The sequence below is a fragment of the Callionymus lyra genome, chromosome 9 (assembly GCF_982586985.1).
Source record: "Callionymus lyra chromosome 9, fCalLyr1.hap1.1, whole genome shotgun sequence".
Lineage (NCBI taxonomy): Eukaryota > Metazoa > Chordata > Actinopteri > Syngnathiformes > Callionymidae > Callionymus > Callionymus lyra.
Window position 1 is genome coordinate 21,717,208 of NC_141826.1, and position 20,655 is coordinate 21,737,862.

At 35.6% G+C, this 20,655-nt stretch overlaps 1 protein-coding gene across 1 annotated transcript in view; it reads left to right on the forward strand.

Moving 5' to 3' along the window:
• The first annotated feature begins 15,799 nt into the window (after nt 1-15,799).
• tsc22d3 (TSC22 domain family, member 3) overlaps nt 15,800-20,655 on the forward strand; it is a 47,830-nt gene continuing 42,974 nt past the window's right edge. Inside the window, exon 1 of the mRNA XM_087799904.1 lies at nt 15,800-16,471. Coding sequence (XP_087656030.1) covers nt 16,146-16,471 — 326 coding nt within the window. The 5' untranslated portion in view covers nt 15,800-16,145. The remainder of the gene's footprint in view (nt 16,472-20,655) is intronic.

Below are 20,655 nucleotides of genomic sequence, written 5' to 3' on the forward strand. Positions count from 1 at the left end.
AATTATCGCGACCTGTCCCGCAGAATAAATGAATGTAATTACACTCGGTGACTCCACGCATGAATAAGGCTGTTTTGTATTCCATCATGTTTTATGTAAATCCTCATCGAGGCTGAGTTTTAATGCATCGGGATAAAAAATAAAAAACGTCTGACTGTCCGTGTCCCATCACTCGCGACCCAGTTCCACCTCGGAGCCACCGTGTTGTGCACTTCGTCGCCACCACCAAAAACTTGTGCCACTAACTGCGCGAGGCTAAAAAAAGAAGTCTAATCCGGGCGGTGGACTTAATGTGTCACGTCCTGTTTGAGTGGCCAAACAAACGCTAAGTACTGCAGCGACCGCTGGAACAAACAAACAAGCTTTCATTGGCCGTGTCACTCACTCACCAGCCTTTCTAAAGGGGGGGCAGCCAGTCACTCCTTGTTTCAGACTGTTTTTCAATTCTATTTCGGGGCTCGCCACCATCATCACCTGTATAGCAGAACAAGTGGAAGGTTGTAAACAAACGTTTCCTCGGCGCTTATTATTATTCACAGTCGTTCGCCGCGAACTCCTCAAAGAAAACAAATTACAGAAGCAAAGGATTGTGAACAAGGAGTTTTCTTTTTATCTAACGCCGCTGTCACAGCCAGTCAATGGTTGTTTTTTGCTATAAAGAGTTCAAATAAAAAGTAAAGGAAGTTTTTATCAGCACATGTCCCGGTCAATGAGTTCTTCTGCTTAGTCCTTTGTTGGTGTTTCTGTGGCGATGGGTTCCATCGAAGCGACATGGCTTGAGAAGCAAAGGAGAGGGGAGTCAGGGGACCAAGTGGTTAACAAAGATTCAACCATTTAATCACACCTACACATCTTTTTAACTCAATAATCAAACTTTAAATGTGTTTTCAACCACTGTGTCTGGAGCCTATAACCAGCCTGTGAGGCATTCAATACTTAGGCAGCACAAAAATGTTCAGTTTTACTGATTAATACTGTCTGAAAGATGTTTTATATTGAAAAAGAAATGTCTTTAAAGTATCAGCCTGTGTCTCTATAAACTAGTGATGATATTGATGAAGCTTCATGAAGCAGTGTCATGTTGTTTAGAGGTCAATAGGTGGCGCCATCAGTTTAAAAATGATGTTTCATTAGAACAGTTGTTCAAAACAAAGGAAAAAGTGCAGAGACGCCATCTAGTGGACTCTGAAGATAATGACACTGTTTCATGAAGCTTCTGACTGTTTATATCTAAAGGTCAGTTCAAGAACGCAATTCCTACATTTAAATGCTCCATGAGATATAGAAAAAAGGGGAAACAAAAATGAAATGTTTTTTGTTTCAGTCACTCGAAAAATTGCCCCAAAACTAGCAAAAATGTGTAAAAAAAACAAAACAACCTTTTTTGGGTCAGTTTTTGTTTTGTTGCTGAGAAACCAGCCAAAGAAACAATTTCATTTATGCTGTATGTCTTAATACATGCATATTTGACAATAAAAAGAACGTTTTGCTGTTTATGACTAAAGATTGGTCGGAGAAAATAATGTCTTCATTAAAAAAAGGTTTGGTAATAGTGGTCTTTCGTAATCAATCCAATTCAAACTTAAATCAAACCCGTGCTTTTGTTGTTGTAATGCTTGAATATTAACCGTAATACCACCATGCTGCTGACGTGGAAGTATTTGTTCTAATCTATCCTCAATTCCAAGAGTTCCAGCTCCCGTTCAAAAGGTTTGATTCTAGTGTAAAGTTCTTTGATATTTCAGGGACAATAGATACAAACAAATTGTGTATAACAGGGATTGTACTATTGTATATAAACTTGAAGTTTTCCATGGCAAACTAAGATAGTTATTTCATATCTTCTCCTGGGTCTTGTAGTTCCAAACATGTACAATATGTCGCCGTAACTGGCTTCCTTCATGTTGGAGGATCAATGGTTCTATAATAAATGTTTAAATATGAAGGAATAAAAAGTTCAGATGGGAAATTAAAAAACACATATGTATAGAAAAAGAGAAAAATGCATTGTGTTCGACCCATGTGTTCAGCAGATTCACCAGGATCACATATAAAGAAGTGTTTGTGTCCTGCATCAGAATGTATACATTTAAATTGAACTGTCTTTTTTACATCATGCAGTTTCTCGCCGGCTCTTTCATTTATTTTTCCCTCCATGATAGATCATCAACACAGTAGCGATCGATGACACACTTCTGTCCATAATCAGAGTTCAAGTGGAGAAATAAATAGTGTTGCTGGGTTCTGTCCTGGTCCGGGTTATGAAGATTTATTCATACGTTCATTCATTTTCACCCTCTTTATCCCCTGTGGGGGTCACGGGGAGACCGGAGCCTATCCCAGTATCATAGGGGGAGAGGCAGAGGACACCCTGGACAGGACACCACACTCATAGCTCCAATTTCTGCAAAATATCATGTTAACTACTCTACTAATTGTTTATGTTTAGGTAACTCGGTCCCTAGTGAAGGCAAAGTTTACTCAATAACAAGTGCTCATTAGTTACCTAGTTTAAGCCCTTCTTAGCTTTTACTAGTTAAATAGGTAGACCCAACATTTTTAAAAGGTTATTAGTAACAAGAGAAAGTAGTTTACTATTAAGAGCCAACAATGTATGAACTAATTACTAGCAAAAACTTCCTTGAACTTATTAGTACCACGTTTACATGTAATGTTGTCAGTGTTCAGAGTTAACTCGGGAAATATGATCTTACTAGTTTACGGCTTAATCATTTTGTGTTATAACATGTAATATCAAGGATATCAAATAAATACTAACTTTGTTTTCACACCTGGTGGTTCATGAAGGTTACTGCAAAAAAAGAAGAAAGAACTCAGATTTAGTTTTGGGAAGCAGGTGGGTTGACTAGTTAACGAGTGATGGCCAAAATACTCAATAGTTTACTAGTTTAAGCGCTTCTTAGCCCTTACTAATAAAATAGTGCAACACAACATTATTACAAGTTAACTAGTAACAAGAAGAAATATACCAGTTTTCTTACACAGGCCAAAAAGTTATGAACTGGTTAACTAATGTATGAGCTGTTAACTATGAAAATCTACCTGTAACTTATTAATGAATATTAACATATCATGTTGTCAGTGTTCACTAGTACTACCAAAATATAATCTCACTAATTTACTGGTTAACCAGTGTGTGTTACGACTTGTAATATCAAGGATAAAAAATACAAAAAAAACTCTTTTCACATACCATGCTCTAGTTGGCTAGTTTAAGCCATTCTTTGCCCTTACTATTAAAATTGTTTTTGACCCAACATTTTTACAAGTTAACTAGTAACGAGAAGATATATAATAGTTTACTATTGATGGCCAAAAAACTAGTGAAACATAATCTCACTGAGAAATACTTTATTTTCTTTCCTTTATGTGTTTGAACCTTACTAGTTCACTAGTGAATGCATTCATTGTTTTACTAATTAACCCAATTGCTTTTCTTTTACCTTACTAGTTCACTAGCGAATGCATTCATTGTTTTACTAATTATCTTAATTGTTTTTCTTGAACCTTACTAGTTCTCTAGTGAATACATTTATTGTTTTACTAATTATCTTAATGTTTTTTCTTGTACCCTACTAGTTCACAAGGGTCCCTGTCTGTTGCTAAATAAATTGTCTAAATATATGTTACTAGTGAGGGAAATGCTATGAATGCATATAAGTTTACTAGTCAATGTATATGGCACCACTAGTGAACTAGTAAAAAAAAGACAGGTGAAACTATTTTACTAGTGAAATGCTGTGACTGCAAACTTGTCAAAATGATAGCCCTGGACTAGTGATAAAAAACATTTTCCACTGGTTAACATGTAAAAAAATGACCTATAGTAGGAGTTAACATGGTTATTCTTTTTGGACATAACTAGTGCACTAGTAAGACGAGTAACTAGTATCTATCACTAGTTGAGAGGTTGAATTTCAAAATCTCACAGATCGACAAGTTAGACTATTCAACTAGTAAATTATTTTTCCTTCAGCTGGTGCATCTAGTTAACTGGTGAGCTAGACCCATTTTTGACTAGTTAAGATGGCAGAGATTTTGCAGTTCACTGGTTGAGTGTTTTGCAATGTCAAGGATGTCAAATAAACGCTAACTTAGCTTTGACAGCTGGTGGTTGGTGAAGCTAACTAATACAAATGTAGTCGTGTGAAGGAAAGTGAGGAGCTTGAGTTTTGCCTCCACAGTCAGAGGGTAAAAAGTTTAGACTTTCATTTTCCTGACAACAGTAATTCCATCCCTGGATAAAACTCTTGGCTCGAATCTTCCTCACTGTCAGCTGATGCTCGACACTCTGAGGCTGAAGAAAGATCATCTATTTGAAATAAATAAATGAGTGAAGGATTTATTTCTGCTCTCCAAGCATAACAGTGAGGGATCATTTCCGGGGAAGATGAGAGGCCAGCGTGTTTAATCATCGCTGGAGTTTAGGATTAACTTCTTATCCGACCAATGAGAGCGCCCGCTTCCTCAAGGCTCGGCCAATTGCGAGCCGAGGTGCAGGATTTACGCGTGAACTGAAGAACCGAGGGGAAAAAAATGGATTCATGTATTTTGTCGCTTCACGTCTGACACGATGTTGACTCGTACTAAGGTGATGGATGCGAGCGAAGGCCAGCGACGCCACCATGTGTTTCCGTGACTCGTCCTTTAACGTAAGACGACGAGAGCTTGATTTTACGGACGTACCCCTCGACCTTCAGAGGAGCTGAAGCTCAACAGTGTAAATAATGGTCTGAACAAGCGTTCGCCTCTTTCCTAACTTCCTATTTCATCATTTTTAATACATTTAAACGTTACAAAACATAAAACTATGTTAGATATTAGTCAAAGAAATCAGGAGTGAATGCAAAATACTGATTTTAAAGAGTGTTGCAACCATAATAAAAAAAAAAAATCAAGATCTGATTCTAGATTTTGTTACATGGTTTGTCTTTCACTTTGTCTTTTAAATGTTTTAACCCATGTGTAAATCTCAAGGTCAAGATGACTCGGAGTGTTTGTGGTATCCCTTGTGTTGTCTCTGGGTCAAGGTGAACGACCTCCACCACTCCATTCCTTTTCGGGCCTCTTGGGTCACCTTGACCCAGAGACAACACAAGGGTTAAACTACCAATAAATAGTGATGGTCTGATGAAGCTTCATGAAACAGTGTCATTATTTGATCTATATAATTATATTTATATAAACTTATATGTACTTTGAAATATATATTTATAGTATAATTATATTTGATCTATAGGTTTATCTATTTTCCTTATCTTTATCTTTAGACTTAGATTGTATCATCTTGTTCTTTCTCTTTGTTCTTATTTTATTTTTATTAATTTTTTATGAAAAATTGCTGTATTTGCTGTGACTAATTGGAAAAAAAATATCATTATCTTCAGAGTCCACTAGATGGCGTCTCTGCACTATTTTCCTTTGTTTTGAACAACTGTTCTAATGAAACATAATGTTTAAACTGGTGGCGCCACCTACTGACCTCTAAACATCATGACACTGTTTCATGAAGCTTCATCCCTTCTATGAAATTCATTTTTGACTCAACTTTTTGTTTATCAAATCTGTTCTGATTGGTTTGACACATGTGTTTTTGAGGGTAAAGATTCTTAACTAAACATTTTTAATATTTCAATTTGGTTCGCACAACTTATTTGTTTTTCAAGCATAAGTTTTATAAGTGGAGAGTGCGAGACCTGCAATTGACGAGTGACTTCTCTGCCTCTTTCCCCAAGTAGCTGGGATAGATTTCAGTCCCTGTCAAGTCAATATGAAAAAAAAAATTCATTATATTTTCTAATATTTTGCAACAATTGCTCATTCAGCACAATATAATATTTGAGCTAATTTATCTGTAATGTCAATTAATAAAATATACTTGTATTGCTTTGTTTTACAACATTTTTAATTTGTATTTGTCTACAGTCGTTCACGGTTATTACAGAGTAACAGTGACCTCTAGTGTTTATTTACCAGTACCAGCTCAAAATAGTCAGCGACGAAAGATGATTTTCAAAACACACACAAAAAATGTTGATTCATATCATTTTTGTATGAAGTTAATATGATACGATTCGCTGGATAATGTCGTCTTTTTGAAGTGTTACATATCTTTGAATATTTTCTTGTCAATCAAGATCAAAAAAGTTGAACAAAGTCCATCTCGACGTGTTTGAACTAATCCTTATCAGGGAAACAAACCCAGATCAGTTTGTTTTCAGGAGGTCAGACAAGATGATGGTGAATAAAGTAGGTCATTGAGTTCATTGAGTGTCGAAATATACATTTGCTGCGACAGTTCATCAATATGTCAGTGGATCAAGTCAATCATTTATGAAAGACATGTTATCTTGAGCCCTGTTTAAGAAAAAAAATGATTATATTAAAAAAATGAATGTATTTCAATTATTAAACGTATTTAAAAAACAACATAATTTGAATAGTACAAAATATACAATTTTTTATTATTATTATTATCATTATTATAATTAACTGCAACCCTACCTAACATATCAATATAAATTGTACTAATTAATCTATTATTAATAATACAACAACAACAATAATAATAAAAACAATAATCACTATTGTTATTCTTTTTATTTGAGCTTTCTTTTTTCAGAGCAATTTTCTTTAGAATGGAATACTTTAATTTATTAAAATATCAATATATTAAAATATTAATAATACAAATATTTATTATTTAAATAGGTTCACTGCAAGCTTTTTGAATGACAAAAAGAATACATGAGATTTAAATTGTACTAGTTTAATTGACTAAAATATCAATATAACATGCTCTAAACCAAATAATGTGTTAATAGAACCAACAACAACAATAACAATAACAATAATATGTATTATTTTACTTCAACCTTTTAGTGAAAGACAATAAAAAAATAGAATTATATTGTACTTATTTAATTAATAAAATATCAATATAATTGGCACACACTCTGAGCTTTTTCCAAATTTAAAAAAGTATTAACAAAATTTAGATTTTACAAATTTTATTAATAATCTAAATTGTTTACGTGATAAATTGAATGTTTATATTTATATGCTTATTTCTACTATGATAAGATCATGTATATATAGTTGATTAAACTGTTTTCATTCTCATAAAAATAGCGTGCTAGCATGAAGTTCTACTGCTAGCAACATTTATAAATCCTACAGTACATAATGGTTTATGTTTTTAGAACATATATATGTCACAATACAATACCTTTTCATTTGTGAGTCAATTAAAGTCCATCTGCTGTCATGTTTAAATAAATAAAACATTAAAAAAAACATTTAGCTCAAAGTGTGTCGGCTAATGCTAGCTAATGCTAGCGACCCATTATACTACAGATAGTCAATTAGCAAGTTAGCTAACAACACTGAATCATCATCTTTTCAACTACCTGCTTCTGAAAATATGTGTAATTGTTTTAAAAAGATCAAAGATGACACACTTTTTAAGATTAGTAAAAAAAACTAAAATGGACTCGTTTCTCTTTTTGATTTAGCTGAAACAAATACAAACATCCAGATTCACATTTTCCTGTTTTTTTAGCAGCTTTTTAATAGCAACAGTAACCAAACATGGTACAATGTATAAAGATATTCATAAGAAACTAACTCGATTAATAAGTGTTGACAGTCGTTGATGAGTTTAATGAAACATGCGACAAACCCTTGTGTAAAGTTATGAAATGATTGTTTGTTTTAGGCTCGTCTTTTCCAGACTTTGGCAACAGTGGTTTGTCACCTCGCTCGACTTCATCTTGGCTACAGTTGGTTGATAGATAAGAACTCAAGTGTTTTTCATGAGCTCAAGTGAACTCTTAACGTCTGGTTCTGATGGTTATGACTTGTGTTCATGGAATCACAATAAAGTGATTAATAAATAATATATTTATATTGTTTATCTAATTAAAAAAGGACAAAAAGCAGATTACAAGTACACAAGTAATCCAAAGTACTATTTGCATAACATTTTTGTTATGTTGCCATTACTTTCCTCTTTATGTTTTTGCAGTTCAATTTTTATAACATACAAAAAAGCAAAAAAAGGCTGTAACGTGTTGAATGTTTGAGTTACAGAGTTATAATTAATTTAACTTAAAACCTTCCTTGGAGTGAGACAAATGTAACGGTTATTGTACTAATTATAATTAGGGACTAGGGGCTAGCCATAGTCCTAATTTAGCCAGTGTGCTATTATAACAATGATGCTACTATAACAATGGTGCTAATATAGCCATAGTGCTCATTCAGCCCCACTGCTAATAATATAGCCATAGTGCTAATATAGCCATAGTGCTATTATAACAATAGTGCTATTACAGCCATAGTGCTAATATAGCCATAGTGCTAATTCAGCCCCAGCGCTATTATAACAACAGTGCTAATATAGCCATAGTGCTAATATAGCCATAGTGCTAACTCAGCCCCAGTGCTATTATAACAATAGTGCTATTATAACAATAGTGCTATTATAGCCAAAGTGCTAATTTAGCCAGAATGATATTATAGCAATAGTGCTAATATAGCCATAGTGCTATTATAAAGATAGTGCTAATATAGCCATAGTGCTTAATTAGCCAGAATGCTATTATCATAGTTCTAATGTAGTAGGAGTGGTATTGTAACAATTGTGCTAATGTAGCAAGAGCGCTTATATAGCCTTAGTGTTAATTTAGCCAGTGTTGATATAGCATTCATGCTAATGTTACAATAGTACTTTTTAATATATACTTTAGTGTTGACAGTCGTTGATGAGTTAAATGAAACAACATGCGACACACACACGTGTAAAGTTATGAAATGATTGTTTGTTTTCGGCTCGTCTTTTCCAGACTTTGGCAACAGTGGTTTGTCACCTCGCTCGACTTCTTCTTGGCTACAGTTGGTCGATAGATAAGAACTCAAGTGTTTTTCATGAACTCAAGTGAACTCTTAACGTCTGGTTCTGATGGTTATGACTTGTGTTCATGGAATCACAATAAAGTGATTAATAAATAATATATTTATATCGTTTATCTAATGAAAAAAAATCCAAAGTATATTACATAACATTTTTGTTATGTTGCCATAAGTTTCATCTTTATGTATTCACAGTTTAATTTTTATAACATACAAAAAAGCCCCCAAAAAATTTAAAATAAATTATGCAGAAACGAAAATTGTTTAATGCTTGAGTTACAGAGTAATAATTTAACTTAAAACCTTCCTTGGAATTAGAAGAATGTGACGACTATTGTAGTAGTTATAATAAGGGAGTAGTTCTCGCACAACCGTTTTCGGGCTTTTTGACGTTCCTAGATGAATACGAGTAAACGAAAGGAATTTTGTTTATTTTTTATTAAAAATGTTTTCTATTGATGGAACAATGAACTTGTGACGAGTTAAATACAAAAGAAAAAATAAAACAACTAAAAGGATATTTCTGAAGCCATAGTGCTAATGTAGCAAGAGTGGTATTTTAACAACAGTGCAAATGCAGCAAGACTGCTAATATAGCCATAGTGCTAATATAGGCAGAGTGCAATTATAACAATAGTTTTAATGTAGCAGGAGCGCTTATATAGCCTAAGTGTTAATTTAGCAGGAGTGCTATTGTAACAATACTGCTAATGTAGCAAGAGCGCTAATATAGCATTAGTGTTAATTTAACCAGAGTGCTATTGTAACAATAGTGCTAGTATAGCCATAGTGCTAATCTAGCCAGAGTGCTATTGTAACAGTATTGCTAATATAGCAAGAGCGCAAATATAGCCATAGTGGTGATTTAGCCATAGTGCTATTGTAAGTAAGTAAGTAATTTGTATTTATATAACGCTATTGTAACAATAATGCTAACATAGCAAGAGTACAAATAAAGCCATAGTGCTAATCTAGCCAGAGTGCTATTGTAACAATAGTTTAAATTTAGCAAGAGCGCTAATATAGCCTCAGTGTTAATTTAGCCAGAGTACTATTGTAACAATAGTGCTAATATAGCCATAGTGCTATTTCAGCCCCGGTGATTTTATAACAAAAGTTATAGGGCTTATTTAGCCAGAGTGTTAATGTAACATTAGTTTTATTGTACCAAGTGCGCTCATATAGCCATAGTGCTAATTTAACCAATGTACTATTTTAACAATAGGGCTAATATAACCATAGTGCTAATTTAGCCAGCGTGCTATTGCAATTACGATGCTAATGTAGCAAGAACGCTAACATCGACATAATGCTGATTTACCCAGAGCTTTGATATAGCAATCATGCTAATTTTACAATAGTGCTTTTTAATGTATATAAGCTAGTATTACTTGTTGACCTTTACTCACTGTAGAGTAAACATTGAAAGAGAATAAAGAGTCACTTCAGGACAGAGTCGGAAAAGCACTTTTGTTCTCTTTAGCTTCTTCACCTGCTTTCAGATGTAAAGTGTAAACCGAGACAAAATATCCAACGTTCTCTTTTCTCACCTCGGTTTTGTCCTCAGACCGAGAGAAGATCTGCTCATTCCGAGAAGAGAACTTTGCGGTGACCTTCCCGTCTCACTGCTCGTCCACCGGGTGCTCTTTTGCACTGACAGAGAACATTATTTCCTCGAGCAGGAAAAAGTTTCCTTCAGCCCTTAAGAGCAGAGGTTATTCAAAATGTACAAGAGTCCAGGCCGGAGATGTCGTGTATTTTTAACACACTACTTTCTTTACCGTTTACAAAACCACGAGTGGATGACCTTGAAAACAGAGTCCCGAGATTTAGGTTCATGAACTAAACAAACTCAAACTTTTCAATCTAGAAAAACACAGAATGTCTTCTGTAGAGGATCCTATCGCAGTTCCCTCGCTCGCCACTAGAGGTCAGTGTTGGCTCGACTAGAGAGTCTCGGCCCTGCAGCCCGAGGACATCATTACACCCTCAATAAAGCAATAGTCAGTCATATCCTCTGCCTAATTGATCCCATCGCTGCCCAGAATGTGTTGCGTGACATTTTAACTGCGACAGAAGCAGCATCAGGGCTTCGGAGGAACAAAAAAAAAAGACTCGGAATCACCTTGTTTGTGATGTTTTCCTGCGTGACCCGCCATCTGGCGAGCGGCGTGCGAAACACTTGTTGGTCAGCGGGGCCGAGGTCAAAAGGTGTCGCAGTGGACTCCTCGCGAGGGTGTTTGCGCTCGTGTTTACCGGAGCTTGAGAGATGGCCTGTTGGAAAACATCAACATTAAAACGATTGTCCGAGGAAAATCGTCGCTCGTTTTCTACTCACCCTCGTGTAAGGGTCAGGAGTAGTTTGTGTCTTTTTAGATGTTTATGGGTACAATTGTGTGTTCATGCTAATGTTGCCACTTATGCTAACTCGCCATCTTCGTCCAAAAAGACACTTCAAAACATCCAAATACTTAGTTAGAAATGGTAAACGTAAACTTAAAGTCTATATTTTGAGCTTGTTTTAGGCCAAAGCTACAATGTCACTAGTGTAAAATAATTTAGCCAGTGTACTATTGTAACAGTAGTGCTAATATAGCCGAAGCGCTACTATAGCCATAGTAGTAATTTAGCCAAAGTGCTATTCTAACAAAAGTGCTAATGTAGCAAGAGCGCTGTTATAGCCCTAGTGATAATTTAGCCAGAGTGCTATTGTAACAATAGTGCTAATATAGCAAGAGCGCTAATATAGCCTTAGTTATAATTTAGCTACAGTACTATTGTAACAATAGTGCTAATATAGCAAGAGCGCTAATATGGCCCAATGATAATTTAGCCAGAGTGCTATTCTAACAATAGTGCTAATTTAGCAAGAGCGCCTATATAGTCATGGGGCTAATTTAGCCAAAGTGCTATTGTCACAATAGTTCTAATGTAGCAAAAGTACTAATACAGCATAGTTATAATTGAGCCACAGTACTATTGCAACAATATTGCCAATTTAGCAAGAGCGCTAATATAGCCATAGTGATAATTTAGCCAGCGTACTATTGTCACAATAGAGCTAATATAGCAAGTGCTAATTTAGCCAGAGCACTATTGTCACGATTGTGCTAATGTAGCAAAACCCCTAATATAGCCATAATTATAACTAAGCCACAGTACTATTGTAACATTTTGCTAGCAAGAGCGCTAATATAGCCATAGTGATAATTTAGCCAGAGTACTATTGTCACAATAGTGCTAATATAGCAAGAGTGCTAATATAGCTATAGTGCTAATTTATCCAGAGTACTATTGTCACAATAGTGCAAATGTAGCAAAACTGCTAATATAGCCATAATTATAATTAAGCCACAGTACTATTGTAACATTGTGCAAGCAAGAGTGCTAATATAGCCATAGTGCTGATTAAACCAGAGTTCTATAAACAACTTTTTTTGTAATAAATGCTGACTCTTGCTTGTCCTTAACTTCCAAAATACTTCTAAAGTAATATCTCTGTTGTGAAATTAAATGAGTTCTATATCTTTTGGATCTTTGGACGTATCCAAGAATCTCGCTCGTCTTAACGTTGGTCTCCTCTTGTCATTAATCCAATCCCGGGGTTTGTTTAGAAGGATTTCCAGACACGGTTGGAAAAGCCAACGTTTTCTTGGCTTCTTTTAACATCGTTACTTTAGGAAAGTTGTGTTTTGAACGCTTGGCTCCTTGTCTTCCTGCATCAACTCGCTGGGTTCAGATGTGTGTGGCAGAGATCCCTCTAAATAAACACAAGTACTGAAGTTGTGTTTTCCTTTCCAGCAACTGTGAGTCTGTGTGTGTCGCTAATGGTAGTTTCCAAATAGAATAGTATAACCAAAGTAATTCTTTGATGTCTTCTTTAAACAAAACAAAAAGAAAGTCAATCTCTTCCAAAACTGTGTAATAATAATGTTAATATTATCAAATACATTTGTTTTCCTTGAAATATGTTTCTATTTACAACTATTGTACATTCATTTATTTATACAGGCTATGCTAATATGGTACTATAAAAATTGTGTAATGTGTTTATTAAAGCAACACAGCGGAAGATTGAACACATTTTTTCTGCTTCATCTTAGTGTAATTGCGCATATTGTGTTCTACTGTACTGTACTGTACTGTACTGTACTGTACTGTACTGTACTGTACTGTATTATATTGTTTTGTACTGTACTGTACTGTACTGTACTGTACTGTAATGTAATGTACTGTACTGTACTGTATTATATTGTTTTGTACTGTATTATTCTGTACTGTACTGTACTGTACTGTATTATATTGTTTTGTACTGTACTGTACTGTACTGTACTGTACTGTATTGTATTGTGTTGTGTTGTGTTGTGTTGTGTTGTGTTGTGTTGTGTTGTGTTGTACTGTACTGTACTGTACTGTACTGTACTGTATTATATTGTTTTGTACTGTACTGTACTGTACTGTACTGTACTGTACTGTATTGTGTTGTGTTGTGTTGTGTTGTGTTGTGTTGTATTGTACTGTACTGTACTGTACTGTACTGTACTCAACTAAGATGCAAAAATATTGTTGAATATTTCAGTGTAACTGTAAATTAAATCTATTGAACTAAACTTAAACATTAGTAAACGTAACCTTTTCCAACTGATCTTTCTAAAAAAGAGCCACAATTAATTAAAAAAGCAAACTAGCAAGAGCTACTAGCAAGAGCTAACTAGCAAGAGCTAACTTGCGATATAACCTTGAGTTCCTGCTTAAAATCTCGGTTGTATTTCTTCTTGCGTCCTCATTAAACAACACGTTTGCTTCCACCAGTCGACATCTGTTCACTGTGTGAATGAAGTCACACTGTTGGTCCTCTTCTTCTTCTGAACTAAACTTTGTTCTTCATATTTTACTAGGTAATACTACTTCTACTACTTCTATTCCCACTACTACTTCTTCTACTACTACGAATTCTACAAATACTTCTACTACTATTTCTACTTCTACTACTTATTCTACTTCTACTAATACTTCTCCTGCTTTTACTAATAATTCTACGACTACTTCTACTAATTATTCTACAAGGTACTACTTGTACTACTTCTTCTACTCCCACTATTTCAACGTCTGCTACTTATTCTACCTCTTCTACTTCTACTTCTATTTTTCTTTGATCAATGTTCTTTATCTTTATCTTTAGACTTAGATTGTATCATCTTGTTATTTCTCTTTATTTCTCTTTGTTCTTGTTCTTATTTTATTTCGATTTTTTTTAAATGAAAAAATGGCTGTATTTGCTGTGGATAATTGGAAAAAAACAAACAATTTCCCGAAGGAGACCTCCTGAGGGATCAATAAAGTTCTACCTACCTACCTACTTCTATGTCTACTGATTACCACTTCTACTACTAGTTGTACTACTTCTTCTACTTCCACTACTACTACTTATTCTACATCTACTACAAATTCTACTTTTTTATTCTTCTTCCTTTTCTTCTTTTTTATTTTTCTCAACCTTTTTCACTTTATTTCAACATTTTCACGTCAGTCTTCCTTCTTCATTCCATCTTTTCAACTGTTTCCACACGTTTTTTTACTTTGAATACTAATTCAATACTTTCAAGCGTTGCACATTTATCATACTCAACATTCACACCACACTTTCTTCTGGAAATGGCAGATTTTCTAGTTGTATCTCGTGACACATTTGAAACTCACGAGCAGAAGCTTCGTGTGATGAACTTCCCTCTGTCAGCGTGGCCCTGTGGCTGGAGGGGGCGGAGCTTCTACTTCTACTTCTACTACTACTTCTACTACTAATTCTACTTCTACTTCTACTTCTACTTCTATGTCTACTGATTACCACTTCTACTACTTCTTGTACTACTTATTCTACCCCCACTACTACTTCTTATTCTACTTCTACTACTTCTACTAGTGCTTGTACTACTTCTTCTACTCCCACTACTACTACTTATTCTACTTCTACTACTTCTACTAGTGCTTGTACTACTTCTTCTACTCCAACTACTACTTCTTATTCTACTTCTACTACTTCTACTAGTGCTTGTACTACTTCTTCTACCCCCACTACTACTTCTTATTCTACTTCTACTACTTCTACTAGTGCTTGTACTACTTCTTCTACTCCCACTACTACTACTTATTCTACTTCTACTACTTCTTCTAGTGCTTGTACTACTTCTTCTACTCCCACTACTACTACTTATTCTACTTCTACTAGTGCTTGTACTACTTCTTCTACCCCCACTACTACTTCTTATTCTACTTCTACTACTTCTACTAGTGCTTGTACTACTTCTTCTACCCCCACTACTACTTCTTTTTCTACTTCTACCACTTCTACTACTACTTCTACTACTTATTCTACTTCCACTACTACTACTTATTCTACATCTACTACAAATTCTACTTTTTTATTCTTCTTCCTTTTCTTCTTTTTTATTTTTCTCAACCTTTTTCACTTTATTTCAACATTTTCACGTCAGTCTTTCTTCTTCATTCCATCTTTTCAACTGTTTCCACACGTTTTTTACTTTGAATACTAATTCAATACTTTCAAGCGTTGCACATTTATCATACTCAACTACACTTTCTTCTGGAAATAGCAGATTTTCTAGTTGTATCTCGTGACACGTTTGAAACTCACGAGCAGAAACTTCGTGTGATGAACTTCCCTCTGTCAGCGTGGCCCTGTGGCTGGAGGGGGCGGAGCTTAGCGCACGTTTTCAGCATATGCTCTGAAGGTTCACTCCCTCTCGGTTTCCCTTCCTCGAACACTCGTCTAGACGGAAAGAAAAAAAAAAAAAAAAACGCCTGCTACATTACCGGCTCAAACCAGTCCCTCCTACTACGTCCCTCCCTGGCTTCCACCCCCCCTTCGCCCGCCCTCTGTCTCCAGGCACGCTACCCGAGAAAAAAAAAAAGAAAAGTCGAGGGAAAACAGTGATAAGCAGGCAGTGGCTTCTGGGTTTTTGCTTCCAAGCGGACTCCTGCTGAATCGTTGTGTTTGTGCGGCGTGTTCCTCCTGTCGACCCCGAACAAAAGGCTTAAAACACAGAACCCGGGGACAGAAGCCAGCAGGAATTCAACCTGTAACCCTGCCCTAGACTACCTTCTCCGTGCAGGGATCGCACCCAAGGTTCCTCCACCAGCACCTGGACCCCCCCCCCCAACCTCCCCTCAACCCCCGGGGTCTAAACCCAGAGATGTCGGAGGACGACTGCCTCTCGCCCATCGGCCTGGATGTCTGCAGCTGCTGCCTGGATCTGGCCAACGGGTGCGACGGGTCGGCGTCCCCCCAGCGGGGCCTTCTGCCGCCGGGGAGCCCCACCGGCCCCAGCGTCAACCACTTCCGGCAGCTCCGCTCACAGCTGATGTACCAGAACCTGAACACGGACAAGCTCAACAACATCATCACGAGGCAGGACTCGCTGGAGTCGGTGGTCCGGGACCCTTGCTTCCTGCTCAACGAGGGGATCTGCAACAGCAACATCGACCAGACCATGCTGTCCATCCTGCTCTACTTCCACAGGTGGGTCACTTTAACCTGCTGCGACCAAAAGTACTCGCTTGGGTTCGAAAGGAACATCTAGTTGGAGGAACGTCTTCCAGGAACGAAGATCACACGCCGTAGATTCAGAAGATTTCGATCCAGAAAGTGGTCACTTTGTGTCGTAACGATTGTTCAACATGTTACATAAACAGATGTGTCGCCCTTTTTTTTTTTCAATCTTGATGGATTGAAAGTATGGATTAGGAAATAAATGAAACAGATTTGATCATCTATCGGATGATTCTGAAGAAGTTCTTACGAAAATATTTAGTTTTTCTACTTGTTTTCCAAAAAAAGTCTATAAAAGTTGATTTAATATTGATTGATTCACAGACCATAATACAATGGCCTGGATGTGCAAAACAAAATTACAAAATGTTTTATCGACAATTTTCTCAAACACATTTACAAATTTGAAGCCAAATTACGCAATTTCCCGTATCAACAAAATGTGAGATAAATAACATTTTTCCTCGAATGCATTAATAAACATTGAAACAAATTGACAAACTATGAACAAACAATTTCCTTAAAACAAACTTGAAAACGTTGATACAAATTTACCAACTTTGCAAAAAAAAAATCGAATCTTCTGATACATTTACAATGAAGCACATCTACAAATTATGTAATAAATTGAGAAACTTTAAATGAAATAACAATTTCCTGAGACAGATTTACAAACTGAAAAAAGAAAATCAAATTTTCTCACATAAATTTACGTTGTAACGAATTAAAACCACTGATACAAAACTCTGAAATGAAATTACAATTTCTGGAAAATAAAATTAAACAAATCCGAGATAAACAACAATTTTCTCAAATACATTAACAAACGCTGAAAGAAAATTTCAAACAAATCGACAAACTTTTCTCTAATAAATGTATTAACTCTGAATTTCTTTTTGAACTCTGAGACAAATTTACAAACTCAGTAATAAATGGACAAACTCTGGAAAAAAAAGGAAAGTTTCCTCAAAACAAATTTACAAACACTCAAACAAATTTACAAGATCCGAGACAAATTACACATTTTCTGAAATACATACAAAAATGACAAACTCTCAAACTACTTTACAACCTACAAAACATCGCAATCTCAAATAAATGAACTAACACTGATGCAAAATTACAATTTCCTGAAACCAAAAAACATATAACAATTTCACAATTTCCTTAAACAAAAGTAAAAACCTCATGACTTTTACAAATGTCCAAGAAATTTGGTTTTGCACTTCTTCGCCACAGAGTCACAAACGTACTTCAATAGCCCATGAACTTTTTAAATTCTTCAGATCATCTTCAGCTCTTGTCAAAGGTTTTATAATTTTCTGAAATCTGTTGCCTGGTCAAGGGGGCAGGAGTTTATTTTGAGGGGGGGTCCGGGCCTCCTCCCTCTCAAGTGACCTTTGGTCAGCCCGGACCGTGGGTGTGTCAGGATGGTGACATAATGTTCCGTCTCTGGTCGCTCGATCCTCGATCCAGAACCACTTTTAAGATGCCTCGGTGGTCGAGTCCAGTGGAGAAGAACATTTGTTGCGGGTCATCGTTCGTAACTATTTGGACTCTATGTCCAAGATTAAGATTTTTAAATATCCAAGACAATACGTTCATAAAACATCAAAACAACTTCATACCATTACAAACATCGATATTTTAACTAGTATGAAGACTTTAGGAACAATTTTAGTTCAAACGTCTGTTGCTTTGTAATTGGTTTTCCTTTGAAATATGACGACGTTGCAGTTTCTGTGACTCAACGACGACAGATCACAGTGTAATACTCTTTTAAAAACAGCTGGTTGTCCAGCCGCTCTTTCATTAAAATGTTTGTGTTTTTGTTGTTGTTGTTGTTGTCTTCTGTAGTTTGTGTACAGGTTGCAACATTTAAAGACTAAGCATTAGAAGTATTTCTTCTTCTTCGTTTTTAACTCGAATCCCTAATATTATATTATATATATTCTTGGTGATACTTAATATTTTTTGAGTGGATGTAGATTTTTTTCTCCCCCAATTTGGCTGGAATTCCCAGCATGCATTACTCATGTGTCCCCAGTTTAGAGGGTCATGTTACGTTGTCGATATGGTTGTAATTTATAATTATTTTGAAGTCGTTTTCTATTTTTTTTTCAACATTTTTTATTCTACGAATGGACAGATTGAGCCGCCATCTTTGGTTTACCTGCCTACAGTGCCCCCTTTTGTCTTAATGAAGTTTAAAACATGTATTTGTATTTTAAGGAACTTTTAAAGTCAGGAATTTTAAACGTAACTTAAGAGTAAGTGGAGCTTCAACTGTTGCATTAAAGCACTAATTGGTAGCATACATGTGGGGATTTGGACCATTTGGCCAATTACGTTAAATTGAATTAGATATTTTAAATATCTGGTTTGAAGGTCAAGGGTCTGGAGTTTGGTATTAGATTAAGGTTGAGTTGAAAGAGTATAAAAAAGAAGTTATGATTGAAGTATCGAGAATGTTGAACCATTAATGTTTAGGTTCTGATGGTATTTGAGAAGCTGTAGTGGTTTAAATACGGCACCGGGATTAAGGGACCAACAATGTGACCTTTATTGCAAGAGCTTCTTCTGAACAAAGTCCTTTATTTAAATCCTCTGGTGAGCCGTCGAGTAAGCATGTCCCGAGATCTGTCATCGCAAAGTTCTTTTAATCTCATTGTGGAAATTTTATTAAAAAAAGATACTTCCTGGAGTTCATATTTTAAATGAAGGAAAAAATGATCTTTTATATCAGGGGTCCCCAACCTTTTTTGTATCCGGGACCTGTTAAATGTCAGGATTATAATCACGAACAGATGTTCAGGTAGAAAAAAGTGAAAATACAATAGTATTACCTGCAAAAAAACTATAATTAAAATGCGTCTGAACTGGTTACAACAAGATGTATTTGCATCGATGTATGTTTGATTGTATGCCGACGATGGTGTTGTGTATGTGTGCGTCTCCAAGCTTTTATAGACTTTGTGCAAACGTTTAAGTTTGTGTTTTATCGTTATTTATATGGAATTAGGAATCAGAAACAGAAGTTTTTCTTTTTAAGTATTTGGTGTTTTACTCATTTTATCCTTGAAGCTTCATGAAACAGTGTCATTATCTTCAGAGTCCACTAGATGGCGTCTCTGCACTATTTTCATTTGTTTTAAACAACTGTTATAATGAAACATCTCATCGTTTTTAAACTGATGGCGCCACCTACTGACCTCTAAAAACATGACACTGTTTCATGAAGCTTCGTGAACCAGTCATTATTTTCAGAGTCCGCTAGATAGCATCTCTGCACTATTTTCATTAGTTTTGAACAACTGTTCTAATGAATCATCTCATCGTTTTTTAAACTGATGGCGCCACCTACTGACCTCTAAACAACATGACACTGTTTCATGAAGCTTCATGAACCAGTCATTATTTTCAGAGTCCACTAGATAGCATCTCTGCACTATTTTCATTTGTTTTGAATAACTGTTCTAATGAAACATCTCATCGTTTTTAAACTGATGGCGCCATCTACTGACCTCTAAACAACATGACACTGTTTCATGAAGCTTCATGAACCAGTCATTATTTTCAGAGTCCACTAGAGAGCATCTCTGCACTATTTTCATTTGTTTTGAACAACTGTTCTAATGAATCATCTCATCGTTTTTAAACTGATGGCGCCACCTACTGACCTCTAAAAACATTACACTGTTTCATGACGCTTCATCAACACCTCACTAGAAAATGTGGTGTTTTTTTTCAAAATAAAACAACTTCCAGGCTGTAAGTAAGTAAGTAAGTAATATTTATTTATATAGCGCTTTCCAGGCTGTAATAATCAATAGAACAGATTATTTATGTTTATTTTTTCCTTTCGTTGCCACTGTTTTCTATCACAAACAGTTCTTCCCACTTAAAAATCCCCGAAATATTCCCAAGCATTTAGCTTCAAAAGTTTGAATCCTCCTGGAAGAAAGACGATCATCTCAGTAGATGGATCTCGACTTCAAAACCAAACGAGGAGGAAGAAAGAAGAAGCCCGAAGTAAACAACGTCTTATCTCGAAAGAATGCGTTACGTAAACACAAGATCATTCAAAAACCTCCTTGTCATGTTGCTTCAATTATCGGCAGGTTTTTATTGGGCAAGGTAAATTGAAACTGGCT